Here is a 15,883-nt window from a genome sequence, read left to right as displayed (position 1 = left end):
TAGAGTATATTATTAGAAGAAGTTCTACCTTGAAAATCCTTATAAGCTGCTTACATACATGCATCAGATATAATATTCTAAAAAGTATTTTTTCATACAAGTACATTTTGCTGCTGTTATTTCTGTACTTTGATTGTGGATTATTTTCATAGTATCTTATAAGTATTTTTACCTGACTTCCTTTTCCACAAACTGATGTTGAAATCATATTTTTCCAATTATCCAATTTTGTCGTCTTTCAAAAAGTTGATAAGCTTAATGTTAAATGTCCAAAGAGAATTAATGATAAACCGAAAAGTCATTAAACCAACTAGGGACATATTGGCCTCTAACCTCTGTATTGTGACCGTCCTCCCAGAAGGCTCCAAAAGTCTGCAGCCAAAATGCTGTCACAGTTTATCCCCTCCTCCAGGTGGACCACCTGGGAAGCCTGACAGCCAAGATCCCTCTGACTCTGGATGGATGATGCCAGCTCAGAGGCCTGAAATGAAAAAGGTCATTTTATTATACAAAACAGGCATATGGAACTAGTTAATAGTAATACTAGTTTAAGAGTACTCTAAAAATGGTCTTTCTGATACATATGAATAGGTTTTGCAACAGGTGCTACATGAACTAAAGTGCCCTTTCAGATGCTGGACACATTTTAATAATATTGCCAGTGCAAATGTTCACAATAAATGGTGCCATCGTCGTATCTAGAGAGTCAAACATTTTGATATGAAACTGTAGTTTCACAATGGTTGGTCACAGCTCTCAAAATACAGTATGTGATGACAGCAGGAAAGTGAAGAATGTGATTTTCATTTCAAATTCACTTGTGGCTCATGTTCTGCAAAATGTTTTAACCTTTTTATTTTCATTCCACATCCAACCCCCGACATGGCGAAATGATCAGAAAGTAACTGAAGGTAATGTAAACATGCATATCACGCGGTTGTAACATAAGAGCAGTAAAAATCTCACAGCACCAATAATGCCACTAGGAACGTTGTTAATTGATTTTACTGCATGTGTGTGCTGTGCAAAACACATTCGCTGCACAAAATGCTCCTGTGGGTGTTATATGATTATATAATATAAGGTATCAATTATTTATCCTAGAATTACCATTTACATTTTGATCACACATACATTTGTGTTTCTCTAGCTCAAAAAGGTATGTTACTGTGTTCGGTGGTACCTTGGCTTTCTCGTGTTCATTGGCAAACTCTCCGCTCCACAGGATGCAGTGCTGCAGGGCGACCAGAAGGAAGCAGTCTCCACTGTTCAGTGAGTGCGCTGAGGGCTCCACCAGACGCACCTGGACCTGCCGCCTACCTGTCGCCACAGGCCAAAGTTAGTATAAAAAGTTGAAAACAAACACTTCATCGTGAGGACACTCATGCGTACAGATACATCTTTTCTGACCTTTGATGTGAATGAGCATGAGGCTGCTGAAGGGAGGAGAAGACATGGTTGTGTCTGTGGAAAAGAGGACGTCTTCTGATCTGGAAAGATGGGATTCTGTGACGGACGAGTTCTTGGACTCTACGGGTGGGAAAACACAAATGTAAGCTGAATAGGAAGGAAAATATCAAAAGAAAAAAGAAAGAGTAAATATCCCCACTCACTGTTCTCTGGTTGGATGCTCTCCTCAGCCGCTGAGTTGAATCTCTCCCCCATGTAGTCCTGCCGGATGTCCTCCCGAGCAGCCAGGGCCCTTAAAGGGTTTCTGGAGCCCTGCGTACGACGGGACGGACGCACTGACCGCCTGTGCTCCGCTACTGCTGATGTCAGCCTGCACCGCACACACAAATATAAGAGCTAAGTTATTATATTTATTAGTTATTGATGTGACATTAAAACTGTGAAATAATCTTCCTAATGTGATAGCTACACTTTTCAATATATCTTTAACAAAGAAATTATGACAAGTTTGGGTCTGTTCCAATGTTCACACAACATAGAGAAGTTGAAATCATGGCAAGATGGATTCTGCACATAAACCGCATCTATATTAAATAAACCAATCGTTATGATAAGTTTATTGTTTGAAATAGAAAAACTGAGGTGAATTTAAATAAGGAACACTGAATAAAAAAACATATACATGTCTCACTGTATAAACATAAACAATTAGGTGTTTTAGAAAACCCAAAACCTGATTGAAATTTGATTCACATGCCATCATTATCACAATGTCTATTTTTTCCTTTAATTGGTTTATATAATAGCATAACATATGGGATCTTTCAAAATCATTTTATTACATTAAGGCCACTGCAGCAGGCAAGTTAAATTATAGGACCATTTTTAATTAAATCAATCTAATTTGTATACCATAGCATAGTATAGATCAGGGGTGTCCAAACTACGGCCCGGGGGCCAAATGCGGCCCATTGTCCATTTTGAATCGGCCCTCAGCTAATTAAAAATGTTTTATGGAATATGGCTCAAACATGAAACTTGTGCTTTCCTTATATTGTACTTATTAAATACATATGTAAACATATATTACACAGTAGTATTCATGAGTAATAAGCCAACTTTTCAAATAATTTAAGCTAGAAAAACAAATCTTGGTTGATAAAAAAAGCCTTATAACTTATTTGTAAAACACATGTGAAATGTACCCTTCATATTTCCCCTTATTATAAGCAATCTGAGGCTTGTGTTTTAAGGGAATGAGCTGCCAACACTCTTAACAAAATAAATTAAACCCAATGTAAACCTTTGATTTCTGATACCTGCATTTGATTGATTTTGATAACTTATCAATTAACTTACGAATAATATACCTCACCTCTACTGAGTGGCCCAGCCCTTCATATGTTTTTCTATATGTGGCCCTCAGTGGAAAAAGTTTGGACAACCCTGTTATAGATTATATTTATTGAAAAATCTAATACCTACAATCAGATGGCTCCTTCTACCACATCCCGGAATATTTCAGATTTTCAAATTACAGCGATAAGAAAGGCCAATAATCTTACAATCTGCAGTAAAACCAGCTCACATGGGTGTGTTGGTCTGGCAGAGGACACCCAGGTCCTGCTCACTCTCTGCAGCAGCAATGTCTCGACAGGGTTGGGGGGCGCAGGCCGAGGGAGCTGACTGATCTCTGTAAGAATCTCTATCAGTGTTTGATTCATCCACTGGCGTCTCCTCCCTCACCTTATGTGGAGACACTGAGAGTGACGAGCTCTGTGGATCTGCTGGTGCACGGGACATTAAATAAACTTAACTTAAGATGCTTTTAATGACGTTATGAACATATATTGAAAAGCCTTTACGTGATCTTACCTTCAAACTCTTTTAAAGACTTTGGGGAGATTTCTGTTGAGCAAATAGAACAAACAATTTAAAGAAAAACAGGAAAGGTTTCAAAACAAAGTTTATATTCATATCTAATGCAGCTTTAACTTCTTATGTGCGTGTTGGTGCTTCAGATGAGGGTCTTTTGTAATGAAGGTTTAATTTCTCACTGATTCTGGAGATCAAAACAGGTAGTATGCACAGAAAGTAGGAGTCAGATATACAATCCTCCTGAGGAAGATTCACAGTTAAAAAGTAAACCAGAGCAAAGAAACTCCATAAACTCACCTCTTTGGGCCAAACATCCAGCATTTTGCTCTTTCCTTTCCTGCTCTGTATTCATTTCCTCGTCTTCGCCCTTCTCATCCTCAACTGCATTAACCTGTACATCATGAGAAACAGATGTTATTCAGTCGAGCTTAGTATATAAAAAAAAAGTTTAAAGATTTAAAGAAACGTTGAAGTCACCTTCGGTCTCCACTGAGGCTGAATCGGATTCTTGGTAGGAGAGGAGACTTCTTGTGCCTCAAAAGACAAATTTGTCTGAGGATGAATTAAATAGAGAATGCAGGTAACAGGTTAGTTTTCATTGTAGGAGAGTGGTGGGAGACCCTTTGGAGGCATGCATGAGCATTGTCAGAAAAAGGACGACAAAGAATCATATCAGTACCATAGCAGGAGAGACTACTTATGTTGGAAAATTCTATTTGAGCAGCAGAACCTGATGAAAAACATGACTTATTGATAATATTTAACAAAGCTCAGTTTCTCATTTGGCACAATATTGTTGCAGGTTGTATAACTGTTTTGATTAAATAAAAAATAAGGGTATCCCACAAGTGTGACAGACACTGCATGGTGAGAGCCGTGATGTTACACTTCAGAAAAAAGATAATTTTTAACTATAAAAACACTCCATAGGTAACAGAGTTATCTCATTAGCATGAGTGAAACTTCACACATCATCTGTCAAAATCAGAGCCACGTGAAACTGTGCGAGGACAAAACGTTTCACTGCATTCAAAACACTGCAAACCCAAAAAAGGAGACAAATGATCTGCCATGCAGCGGCTCAAACAATTACCTGATTGAAACACATGATATATTGGGGGGTACTGCTAGAATAGACAGAGGCAAAGACGGGACCCTGGGAGAGAAGAGGAATTAGAAGAGAGATGGTCTGGCTAAAGCTATGGTCAAATTAGTAATGAATATAATCTTCATAAAAGGAGATTTAGAGGATATAAGCATCTCAAAGCAAGTGGAAGAGTTACCCAGCACGGAGATGTGACAGTGTCCACATGAAGATGTTCTGTCTCTTCCTGCAGAGGGCAGTATGGGAGAATCAGAGGGGTAAAATAAAATAACAGAAAACTAATTAAAGTGTAGCTAAAAGAGTACAGAAATGGAACAGAATGAATAATACAATTTATCCACAAAAATACAGTAAATGAACACACAATACAGCCTGGATCCCTCGCTGCTGCTGGTATTACTGTCACTGTTTGAAAGCAATGTTAATAAACATATTGAGATTTTTAACAGCATCCCCAAAAATGGGATTTTGAAAAGTGAAATTAAACTTTCTCCCACTGCTGACAGTAGTCTGAAACCCACTGGCTCTGTAGAGATTATTGAGGGGCGAAGAGTTTCCCATTAACAGACAGCAGGCGCAGCAGCTGTTGATTCTGCAGCTGTGCTTTTGTCCATTGTGAGTCTCATTCTACATACTGAACACATCGCAGACCTATACACTTACAATGTGAAGAATGTTTGTTTCTTACCTTTCTTCTGCTGGTGTTGGTGGACTCCTGCAGGTTACTGTTGCCATCTGCCAGTGTGACCTCAACATGTCCCATGGCTGTGGTTTCCTCATTCATCCTGCTCACACACTCTTCATCATTCTGCTGCCTTTTGAGCACATCAGATATACAGAATATAAAACATAGAACAGGGGACGACAAACTTGTTCAATGCAATAACAATGTCAGCGGTCAAACAACAGTAATTCCATAGTTTTCCCAAATTACACTTGCACAGACTAAACGTTCCATTTTTTTCCATTTGATATGACAGTAGTTTATTAGTTTGACCACATTACAAAAAGAAAGTCTGTACCTGCCTACCTTCTCTTAAATTGAGTTTAAATTAATTCATTACTTGTAACACTAATACAAAGCCAAAGTCTTCACTTAAAATATTATGATGTTATTTAGTGAAGAGTAAAGTTAAAAGAGACAGAAATGATTGAGAATTTGTTTCTGGCTTCAGCTGCCACTTAAGATATTGAGATGCAAATGAAAAAGTAAGCTGTCCTTATATTTAGATGTAACAACAGAACAGGTTTGAACAGTAACATATTTGTTTCTCTGCCAAAATGTTAACACAGAAATAGTTTCCCAGTATTAAGTTGGTGTAAAGTAGGATGTGCAATGTGCAGCCATTTATTAGGAACATTCTTATAAATGTAAGCTTCATTTTTGAAAAATCCATGCAAGGCATTTGGACATAACCAGATAAATTGCTAAATTAAATATTTTCTTTTAAAGAGGCATGTTTTAACACATTCCGATACTCACTGAACTCTACCAGTAGTATCTGAGCGGTGATCCAAAGAGGGGAGCAGCTGCTCCTGCAGCTTTGTCTCTTGGGGCCTGTCCCCTTGCGCAGCGTCCTGCTCTGGTAAGGCTCTTATTGGTGTACAGGCAATGGTTTCCCTTCTGGTCCGAGCCCTCTGCCTCCAGGGAGCGGCAGGCAGCGAGCCTCCCTCCACACCTGAAGCCTTGCGTCTCTCTCTCCTTGGTGCTGCAGACATTTCCTGCCGATCTGTGCTCTCCATCCTCCCTTGTGTTCCTGCATCTTCACAACCTCCACCATTCTGTTCATGGCAGGTCGCCCTGCTCCACTCTGAGCCTCCAGAGCAGCTCTTCTTCAGGATTCCTCTCAGGACGGGCTCAGAGTCATGATGCTGCAGGCCCTCTTCAGAAACAGGACCGGAGTCAGGTCTTGGTTGGGAAAGGCGTAGCTCGCTGGGTTTTAGATTGACAGACGAGTCCTGCTGTCTGTCGGACAGATGAGCAGACAAAGAGAAGGCAGGAAGCTGAATTGGGCCTTTCTGGAGCTGAATAGAGAAAACACATAAGGGTGAGACACAGGTATAGACAATTGTTCGAAATGTTTATTGTATTTAAATACACAGTAGAAAACTTTCATCAGGGCAAGACATTTAGTAGGACTACCTGTAATGGTTTGTGTGCTCATGTGCATAAAAATATAAGATGATAAAGACACGTTTCAGACTTTTTTCTCTTTCTTTAAAGATTTTGAAGCTTAAAAGTCGCCACTGTCTTTAAAAGCACATTCTTTCTTTTTCTTCTTTTGTTCAGTTTTCAGTCTGTCTTTTTTGTTATTTTGGTGTACTCACCAAGCTGACCTCCTCCACAGTGATGGGCTGTGTGCGGTACCTGGCCCCCTTCTGCCTCCGTCTCTCTGGGGGCCCGTCAGCAGGGCCGCCCTCCTGCTTTGTTGGGAGGGATAGTTTGTTGAAGAGCGCTAGTTTCTCACTCAAGCTCAGCTTGCAGCTCTCATCAGCATCCTCCACTGCGTCAGCCTGCGCAGGCAGGGACTCCACTGGTGGTGCTGGTTTGGGGGCACTGCGGGGAAACCCGAGTTAACATGAAGACTAAAACCAAGAGTGATTTGATCTTGTTAACAAGTATTGCTTGAATAGCCAATGACTGATATATCATTACATACAGTATGTGCCGTAAATATTCATTGTCCAAATTCTATCAAAAATACATCAGAGGGCCACACTGTTGTACTTGGTGAAATTGTTCCTTTATAAACATGAACATGGGTTTAAATCAATGCTACCTACTCTGTCCTGAAACAGCTGGAGCCTTTTTAACAATTGAAAAAATATATTTGGGACCTTATTTAACCTGCTCTCTGGACTGATTCTCAACCTTGATGCCACATGATCTTTTAAAATAAAAACTTCTAGAAACAGTGTTCCTCTAATTTGTCCTCCTAAGTACTTTACAGTTTATGTTCCTGTCATTTTTTTTATCTTGGTGTAGATTTTTAACACATGGTCATTTCCAAATTGCTTGGCTAATAGAAACAATTGGACATATATCTAAAGTTGATATCTCTGAAGTTTCTCTGTGTAGCACTTTGCTTTGGGCTGCATCATTGTATGATAAGTACTGAAAATAAAGTTGAGTTGAGTTGCATAAAAGAGGTGACCAAATGACCAAGCAATATGCCTCTGTATGGTATTTTTATTCCTAGAACCTAAGTCTCTATCCGACCACAATGCTTTCCAACCTGATTGCCACGATTTCTTCACAGGTGATTGGCTGAGTAAGAAAGCGATGGTCGTTGCCACGACGCGTCCTGCGCTCATGAGAGACACTTCCTGAGCGAGGCTTCAGGAAGGCAGAGGCCTCGGGGGCAGCAGACTTCTCCAGCTCCTACAGAGGAGGAGGAGGAAATATGTGAATATCAGCACACAACATCTGACCATCACATGTGGTCCTCTCCCACAGGTGGAGCCCAACTTATAGGCCAAAAAGCATCTTCAATCCACAGCCTCCACCTGCTAAATAAATAATAATCAAGAGCACAAAAATGTCAGTGAAAACTCTCCCCTGCTGATGTCTCCTGTTCTATTTGTGTGGACAGATGGAGGGAGGGGGTCAGATAGCTGGTGAATAAAGCAGCTCACTGAAAGGTGGAGCGTGTTGGCTACATGGATAGAATGCCAGCTCAACTGGTCACAGTGTAACCAGAGCTCTGCTGCCTGCTTCAGTTACCTCTGGTCTGCCTCCACAGGCTAGCAGGCTAATTATACACACCGCTGCCATGGTTGCTAATAGTAATACAGTGTCTGACACGTTTTCACCTGAAGCCTACAATTTTGAAGAAGGGTTCATTCTAGAAATGGAGAATGCAACTGTTGGAAGGAAAATCCACAAGGTGCATCCTCTTCTGTGTAGAGACAAACACGTTGTGTTCATTACACTATAAATTAAACATACACAGTCTCTTTTCACAAACTGTAGCATCAGACTGCACCTGTTTCACCACTCATATCTATCAGCATGTTCAGGTTGTGTTCCGCCTGCTCAGCGCTGGCTCAACCTGGCTCAGACTGTAAGGTGAGCAGCTGATGATGTTAAGTGGAGCCTTCCCTTTAGCTGTTCAATACATTCCCCCCAACTTTTTAACTGAGATACAGTTTTAACCTAGTATAGGATAGTGCAATAAATGAATTTCAGTAGATGGTTACACACTGTAAGCCATTCAGGTTAGACAAGTTTGTCTATGCTTAACTGTCATGACTTTCAGAAAGCCATAAAATATTCAGCTGAATGCTCGCCTTGCACCTTAGATTGAAGAGCAGTGAATAGCCATGGACAGATCGTTGCAATAGGACAGACAGCACATAACATAAAAGAAATTAAGCAGGTATTGAGCAGCAAACAGTATCCTGTCTCAGGGTAAAGACATATATTTACTCACTTTAAACAAAGACATCTTGGCTGCCACACTCATTTTGGCTCTGTCATCTGTTTTTACATCAGCTGGGAGAATAAAGAGATATAAATCAGTAGTCAGTTGCCATTCATCTCACATTTCAGACAAGCAGCAATCAGCAGCACTGGTGATCCAAAAGGCACCAAAATGAAACCTTAAAGGTCAATGCTGTCTGAATCATATTGTCATATACAAGTGACAATTCTTAAAGGTGGAAATTAGTTAAATAGATTATTAAATTTGAGGTATTTTACCAAAGACTTTGCAGATTACTATACTACTCTAGAAACACATTTTTACTATATTACTACACTTAACGAAAAAGCAACAGTGACTAGCCGAACCTCATATCAAGGTTACACACAAGAACGGATAATACAAAACCACTGGAGCAAAAATTATCCAATATTTAACTGGAAAAAAAGCAAATATTAGATAAAGTTTTTTTTTTATAAGTTTGCAAAAGGTTTTACTTCACTTCACAGATACTTCAAAAAGATATTCTTAACAGATTTTATCTCCATTTCATTTAAATGTTGTGTACACTTTAGCCTTAATAATATAGAGCTATAAGGTATTATAACAGGAAACGCTGAGACTTGATAAATCCCTCATTTTTGTTGAATTTGGGGATCTAGTACACTGCAATGTGTAAGGCAGAAGGCGTATGGCCTGAAATAAATTCCAGCAGCATGTAAAGCTAGATTTACATTGCCTGCTTGATTCTGCAGACATGCTGTAAATCCTCAGAAGGTCAATCTTTGTAAAACTTGCTTGTAATATTTTATGGGGTGGATAAAAGAGGGACTGTGATAGCATTGCTCCAGTGTTAAAATATATATTTTGGGCGATCTGTCATCAAAGAGGAGTTTAAATATTGCGAGCCTAAAAATATGACCTGAATTATTTCATGAGCTGTTAAATACGTTTTTGGAAGCAACTGTGCAAGTTGGATGCACACTCTAAATGTTTGTTTTGTTAGAAGCTTGTGAAGAGAATCATATGTATTTCTGGTCTTTATGTTTCTTTTATTGCCCCTTATATTTTTCCTCCTTCCATCCTTATGTTTACTTCACTGTGTTGTCAGTGGTGACCAGTGTTGTGAGACTGTGACCTTCTCCCTCTCTGTATCACATTGCTCCCAGTGTACCAGTTTAGCAGACAAAAGCCGTTTGTCTCTAAAGACAATAGCAGACTGTATGATTAAAGCCAGGCGGGAACACAGCTTCACCTTTGCTGTTCTCCTCTTCCTCTGCATCCAACCCCCTAGAAGAGTGAGAAAACATGAAGTCAACAGGTGAAAAACAAACAGGAAAGTGATGTGGACTTAAAAACTCCAGCTCCTGTGCATGTGTTTCATTTCAGAACTCGCTATAGGCTTACAACACAAGTCTTTGTGCTTCAGTATGCAGCTTCAAACAAGCTAGAAACTGTTTCATATTTGCATGCTCGGTAAAGCAACACTGTGGAGGTCATGAATGAGGACAAACACATGCAAACCACACCAGCCGTGGACATTTATTCAAAGGTGCTGCACCTGTCACACCTTGAACTAACTGCATTTGCATTTTTATTATTTAGAAGCAAATATAAAACACAAATCATCAGCAATTGTCTGAATATTATTCAAAGTTCCCAGATGTCATACATTTCACTGACAAATGGTAGAACACAATGTTTAATGATGTCAGCAAAACACTGCAAAAAATCTTCTTTGTGAAAACCAAACCAGGTGCCAAATGTTGCACCACAGCACACAGCCCCTACCCGCTGCTCTCCTCCATCTCATTGGCTGTGATCGGCTGTGTCCTGAAGCGCTCGCTGGTCTTGCGACCCCCACCTGACCCGCTGGGGAGGTAACGCCGAGTGCGTCGCCGCCCCCCCTCAGAGCCAGGCTTTACAGCCAGATCCAGAGAGGACGTGGACCGCCCAGAATTAGGGCAACTGGTATCCACACAGATAGGGCAGGAGGAGGGAAGGGAAGAAGATGTTGAGGCAGAGGTAAATATGGCCACAGAGGTACTCAGGCTGACAGTGACAGTCTGGATCACACACATGCAGGTGACCCTACACTTTCTCGGGCTGCGCTCCGCTCCCAGTCTGCTGCAGAAGAGAACTTCTCAACTGGCCCACCGACACTCGAGTGCGGAGCTGCGGGGCATCGAGTCCAACAGGGACATGGTGCCCCTCCCCGCCCAGCATGCTGGCAGAGTCCGGGGAACCCTGCCTGGAGGGGGCGGGAATGGGGGGGAAGGAATTGAGGATGCAGGTGTGGGGAATGCTCTCAGAAAACAAAAATACAACCTCAAACCTTTACTGTCAAGAGAACACAAACTAAAATGTGCAGCTCCAACCAGGACAGGTGCAGTGTTATGCATTCTGACACTAAAGACGTTCCCTGTCTCTGTTCCATAATGCAAGGTCAAAGAAAAAGCATGCACTGTTGGGCTGGAAGGGTACCAATCAAATACAAAAGAAGAATCAGACTGGCTCTTTAACTCTCAGCTGGGACCCACATATTTAGACCTCTCAGTTTTAATTAGAAATGAAGGCCGCAGAGCAACTGGTGAAGTCAAGGAACTGAACTGAAGCTGCTGAACGGTCGCTGGTAAGAAACAGACCAATTTTCTCATATTCCCTGTGATTACATTTTAAACTTCAGAAAAGTTGAATTTGATATTAAATATTTGTGAAATACATTTGCATGTAATTGATCTCTCACAATCTTCTTCAAAATTTCACCCCCAGTATGATGATTTCATGACCATTAGCTAGCCACATTTTAAATAAAAACTTTACTATTCAAAACAATTCCAGATAAACAGTGTCATTCTTTTGAGTCTTAAATTAAGTCTGATTTGATCCAAGTTTTGATGTGAAACTGAAACAAAGCAAAGTGGATCAGCTTCAGATAAAGAAGTCCACTCGTTTGCATATTTGGCATAATGTACACAGGTTAGATCAAGTGTCCCACATTCATCTTGTACAACTACACAAAGTACTTTTTGTCACTGATCAGGTTAGCCTTTTCCTCAGTAAATGATGCCGTACACTATTACCAAAATACTTACTAACTATCCATTGTGCTATTTCAGTACAACACCTACAGTTTCTAATGAAGTCAAGGTGTCCCAGGGTTAGAAAGTAGATATGTTTATTTATTTCTGTCACGACAAATTAAGCCCAACACACATGCTCCCCTCCACATCAAGCTCTCAAATCCGCACAGACACCAGCACTGTGATGCATCTACATGACAGAACACTTTTTTGAAGTTATTGATTATCATATTTCCTAGAGAATTTTACAGCTTTGTCCTGATTCTGAAGGGAATGTTTGAAAAGATATCTTATGCACTGAAAATGTGTTGTTTCCATATGAAACAAGACTTTAACCATTATCAGTAAACAGACCTCACATATTTGATTTTTATTTAACAGAGGGAAATCGCTATAGGATTTGGTTTAAATTGGCTCTTGGTGAATTCTATGATATCACACTCAATCAAATCATCCTTTTATGCAGAAATAACTCACCTCTTCAAGTGGTTGGACTCCTCTATTCCGTTAGTAACGCTGCGTGTCCTGCCATTAACTCTTTCACTGAGGCCATCCAAGTCTAAAGTCCCTCTCTGGCTGTGGGTCTCCGGGTCGTGTACCTCTTTCCCATCCCTCCTGACCCACTTGGTAGGTAGCTCCTCAAGGTTGCCGAAGCGCTCAGCCAATTCTCGCCTCCTCTCTGCTTTGTAACGAGCGATCCGCTCCGATCTGGGCTCGAGGACTAGGTTCTCCATGGTGTCCATGTCCCTCAGGAGGATTCAGTTGACTCTCTTCTCAAATTATTCAAAAAGCACTTAAAAACAGATGGGTTGCTCTTTCTCCAATTTACAGCAAAACAGAGGAGTCAAACTTCTCTCCAGTAAATTTCTGATTCCATTGGACCTATTGACTTTCTTTGCTGAGAGCCCACCAATCAGAGGTTGCAGACAATGTTGTTCCTTCGTGGGTGAGACATTGCTCCTGTATGAGGAACAAGCAAACAAAAACACAGATCAAACAAAAAAAAAAAGGTCAGAAGCTAACACCACACATTCACATCCCTTTCTTTGTTGTTCTGTTGATGTCTTCCTAGCCTTCTTTATACATCAACTTTGTAAAAGTGCATCCTCTTCTCTCCTCTTGTAGAGTCCATGTAAGATGACCTGTACCAGCCTGCAGTGCCATGCAGGAATCTCCCCTTGCACTGAAACTCAACACCTCAGTGGCTCAGCTCCACTCTGGGTCTGGGCCTTAATGGCACTGCACACTTGCTGGTCTTTTCCACAACCCTGGATGTAACTTAAGCCCAACAAGTGAGTTTTCCTGTTCAAATGTTATCAAACATGCCACATAGACTGTGTGTCTGTTGTGTGTCAATAAAAAAGCGTTATCTGTCAAAAATGATTACCTACGAATCAAAATGTGTTTAAACACATATTCAATCGACTTCTGACATGTTGTTTGGCAACACGCACAGAGGGAAGGGACAAAAAAAGTCCCTGTTGGCTACTTCATGGTTGCCTGGAAGTGAATAAACAACACTAACAAAGCATAAGGCAGTAAGCAACATATAAATAGTAATGATATGATACAATTAGCATTTAAAGGCAGCAGCTTACCATCATGTTCACAAATGAATGACTATGTGGCTCACAAATATGTACAAACATAATTGAGTTTTTGCATATGTGTCTCTTTGCTTTTCAAAACTGTGAACGTCAGCATTCCTGATGCTGGAAGCACAATGGAGCCAGAACAAAAACGTGAGCCTGGTACTTAGTACAGCAGATAGATCTGCAGCAGGGCTGAATGCTTCTGGTGGCAGTAGAGTTGACAAAGTAAATGATGCAAGTGCATTTTATCATGATTTCGTCTTTGCTTAGATTGCTTGAGAGAATTAAAGAGAGATAAGATCGAAGAATGCATAATAACTCATCAGGACTGACTTTCATCTTTCAGAAACAACCAACCTCTATAGATATAATGCCCTTTTGAATAAACTGAAGGCCACATTTGCAGACATTGTCAGCAGAGTCCAACATGAGGACCACAGAGAGCATTAATGAACTGAACTGTAAGATTAAGTGATTCCAAAATGAGACATGTAGCTCAAAGATTTGTGTTATGTGCATCGGTGTTCGTTAGCCCTTCCAAACATATGTGCAAGTGCTTTAAAACAAACAGTCAGCCAACCTAGAACAGGAGAACTCACCTCCCTGTCCAGACCCAGAGAGAGAGCAAAGACATGAACTTCCCCAATCCCAGTGACGCCACACCCCTTTATGCTTTTGCTGGTGGAAACCAAGTAAGTGGCCACGCTTGTTTAAAGAGCAAAAGTCATGTGACAAGCTAGAGGATTGTCAATTGGAGGGGAGAATGCCATGGAGGCTCAACAGTGGATCATGGGCTTCTAATCCAACAACACCCGTTGACACTAGCTCTGAAATAAAGCCGGTGGATGAGCACACAGGAGCCACTCTCCTCTAACTCACACAACTTCAGCAACAGTGTAACATTATAAAGTAGAGCTGCAAATATTTAATTGACTGATTGATTAGTCGATTGATAGAAAAATAATTGGCAATTATAATAATGTAATGATCTTAAATTACTTGTATGCAGAAAAGGCTGTTTTCAGCCACCCAAAGGGGCAGTTTGTATCTGTTTAACTTTGTATTAAAATAATAATTCAGGTTGTACAAAAGTGACATATATAGACATCACATTGGACTTTGAGAAACTTTGTTGAACATCTTTCACTATTTTCTGACATTTTATTGACAAATAAGAAAATAATTGGCAGATGAATTATCGTTTTGTTTAATTGTCCGTTCCAGCCCTATAACAGACCTTTCAGGGTAATTTTAACAGGCCACCAGACTGGTTTAACTCAAAGTGCAGACATGTCAGATGTTGCATAACAAGAGGACCTCCGTGTCCCGCAGCAGCAGAGTAAACCTGATTAAAAGGCTATCCAAGAATAAGCCTTGACCAATTACACCTGTCCTGGGCTACCTGCACCAAACCCCCCCATGGAGCACCATAAATCAAGGACAAATTCTCAAAGGACCTTCCTTCACACTTAAAATGACTCTCTATTTAAAATGTCATGTGTTGTAGCAGTGAAATGCTTGTTTCTGGATAGGTTTACACATAGCAATGCAATGTCCTTAAGCCTTATCTAAACAATAAAGGCATGTGCCAGGGCAGAGTAGGAACAGCCTAATGCAATCACCATTATCCACTTCAGCCTCAGCGGGTTGTAGCACACCAGCAGCTGCTCTGTGTCAGTTTTTAGTGTATGTGTGATAAAATAGTGCAACAAATAACCACTATTGATTGAAGTGAACTGCTATATTTCAAGTGGATAGAGAATAACAGTTCAAATTCTATTAAAATCACAATGTAATTTCCAGACACAAAGTAACAGTAGCCTACACACTCAAATGTGTTTTTGGCTACTAAAGATAAATGTATTATGAATGACTTTAAATAGCCTACTCTAAATTATTTAACTACGGATATTTACAGTCCTTCACATTGCACTTAAAGTATTCATAAAAAAGGAAAACTATTTAAAAACGGAGTTATACATAAATGGTCTTGAACTTTAATCACTAACTCGTGCGTAAAATGCGCGTGAAATATGTTCCGGTATTACTAACAAATCGTCCCCACTTTCATATAATTTTTAGACAATTCCCCATAAAACTGTGAACACACAAGGCACACAGTGACGATACACCATCACTCCCGTGACCGAACTTCAGCAGGTCACACGGAACAAACAACAGTACAGTGATCGTAACGAATGGCATGTGATAACATTTTCAGCACTTGGTCGAAGATGGCACTTACACATTTGGCTGTAAATTCGTAATTACAGACATTAAATGAAGAATTCAGTACTTACATGCACTGCGCTGCATGAGTGGTGCCGCTGCCCTTCAGACGGCGGTCCCTCCCCACCCAACTGTCGCTCCAAATGTAGTCACACTGGCAGC

The 15,883-nt window shown here is 40.5% G+C and overlaps 1 protein-coding gene across 8 annotated transcripts in view; it reads right to left on the bottom strand.

Annotated features, from left to right (window-relative positions):
* Window positions 1-15,883, bottom strand: part of svilc (supervillin c) — a 22,470-nt gene extending 6,587 nt beyond the window's left edge. For 3 of the 8 annotated variants that reach the window (XM_063903892.1, XM_063903894.1, XM_063903899.1), the window contains exons 1-20: window positions 15,793-15,883; window positions 12,378-12,860; window positions 10,913-11,068; window positions 10,609-10,785; window positions 10,073-10,107; window positions 8,827-8,888; window positions 7,630-7,775; window positions 6,722-6,950; window positions 5,877-6,418; window positions 5,082-5,208; window positions 4,572-4,619; window positions 4,382-4,444; window positions 3,766-3,840; window positions 3,586-3,679; window positions 3,286-3,318; window positions 2,999-3,197; window positions 1,614-1,780; window positions 1,411-1,530; window positions 1,184-1,320; window positions 334-481 (exon numbers count right to left, since the gene is read on the bottom strand). In XM_063903892.1, the coding sequence (XP_063759962.1) occupies window positions 334-481; window positions 1,184-1,320; window positions 1,411-1,530; window positions 1,614-1,780; window positions 2,999-3,197; window positions 3,286-3,318; window positions 3,586-3,679; window positions 3,766-3,840; window positions 4,382-4,444; window positions 4,572-4,619; window positions 5,082-5,208; window positions 5,877-6,418; window positions 6,722-6,950; window positions 7,630-7,775; window positions 8,827-8,888; window positions 10,073-10,107; window positions 10,609-10,785; window positions 10,913-11,068; window positions 12,378-12,643 (2,824 nt within the window). In that variant the 5' untranslated portion in view covers window positions 12,644-12,860; window positions 15,793-15,883. The remainder of the gene's footprint in view (window positions 1-333; window positions 482-1,183; window positions 1,321-1,410; window positions 1,531-1,613; window positions 1,781-2,998; window positions 3,198-3,285; window positions 3,319-3,585; window positions 3,680-3,765; window positions 3,841-4,381; window positions 4,445-4,571; window positions 4,620-5,081; window positions 5,209-5,876; window positions 6,419-6,721; window positions 6,951-7,629; window positions 7,776-8,826; window positions 8,889-10,072; window positions 10,108-10,608; window positions 10,786-10,912; window positions 11,069-12,377; window positions 12,861-15,792) is intronic. The other 5 variants (XM_063903893.1, XM_063903895.1, XM_063903896.1 and 2 more) reach the window with 4 other exon arrangements.

Source organism: Eleginops maclovinus, chromosome 16 (assembly GCF_036324505.1).
Source record: "Eleginops maclovinus isolate JMC-PN-2008 ecotype Puerto Natales chromosome 16, JC_Emac_rtc_rv5, whole genome shotgun sequence".
In the NCBI taxonomy this organism is placed as follows: Eukaryota; Metazoa; Chordata; class Actinopteri; order Perciformes; family Eleginopidae; genus Eleginops; species Eleginops maclovinus.
Note: the sequence above shows the minus strand (reverse complement) of the source record. Positions and strands in the feature narration are given on the sequence as shown.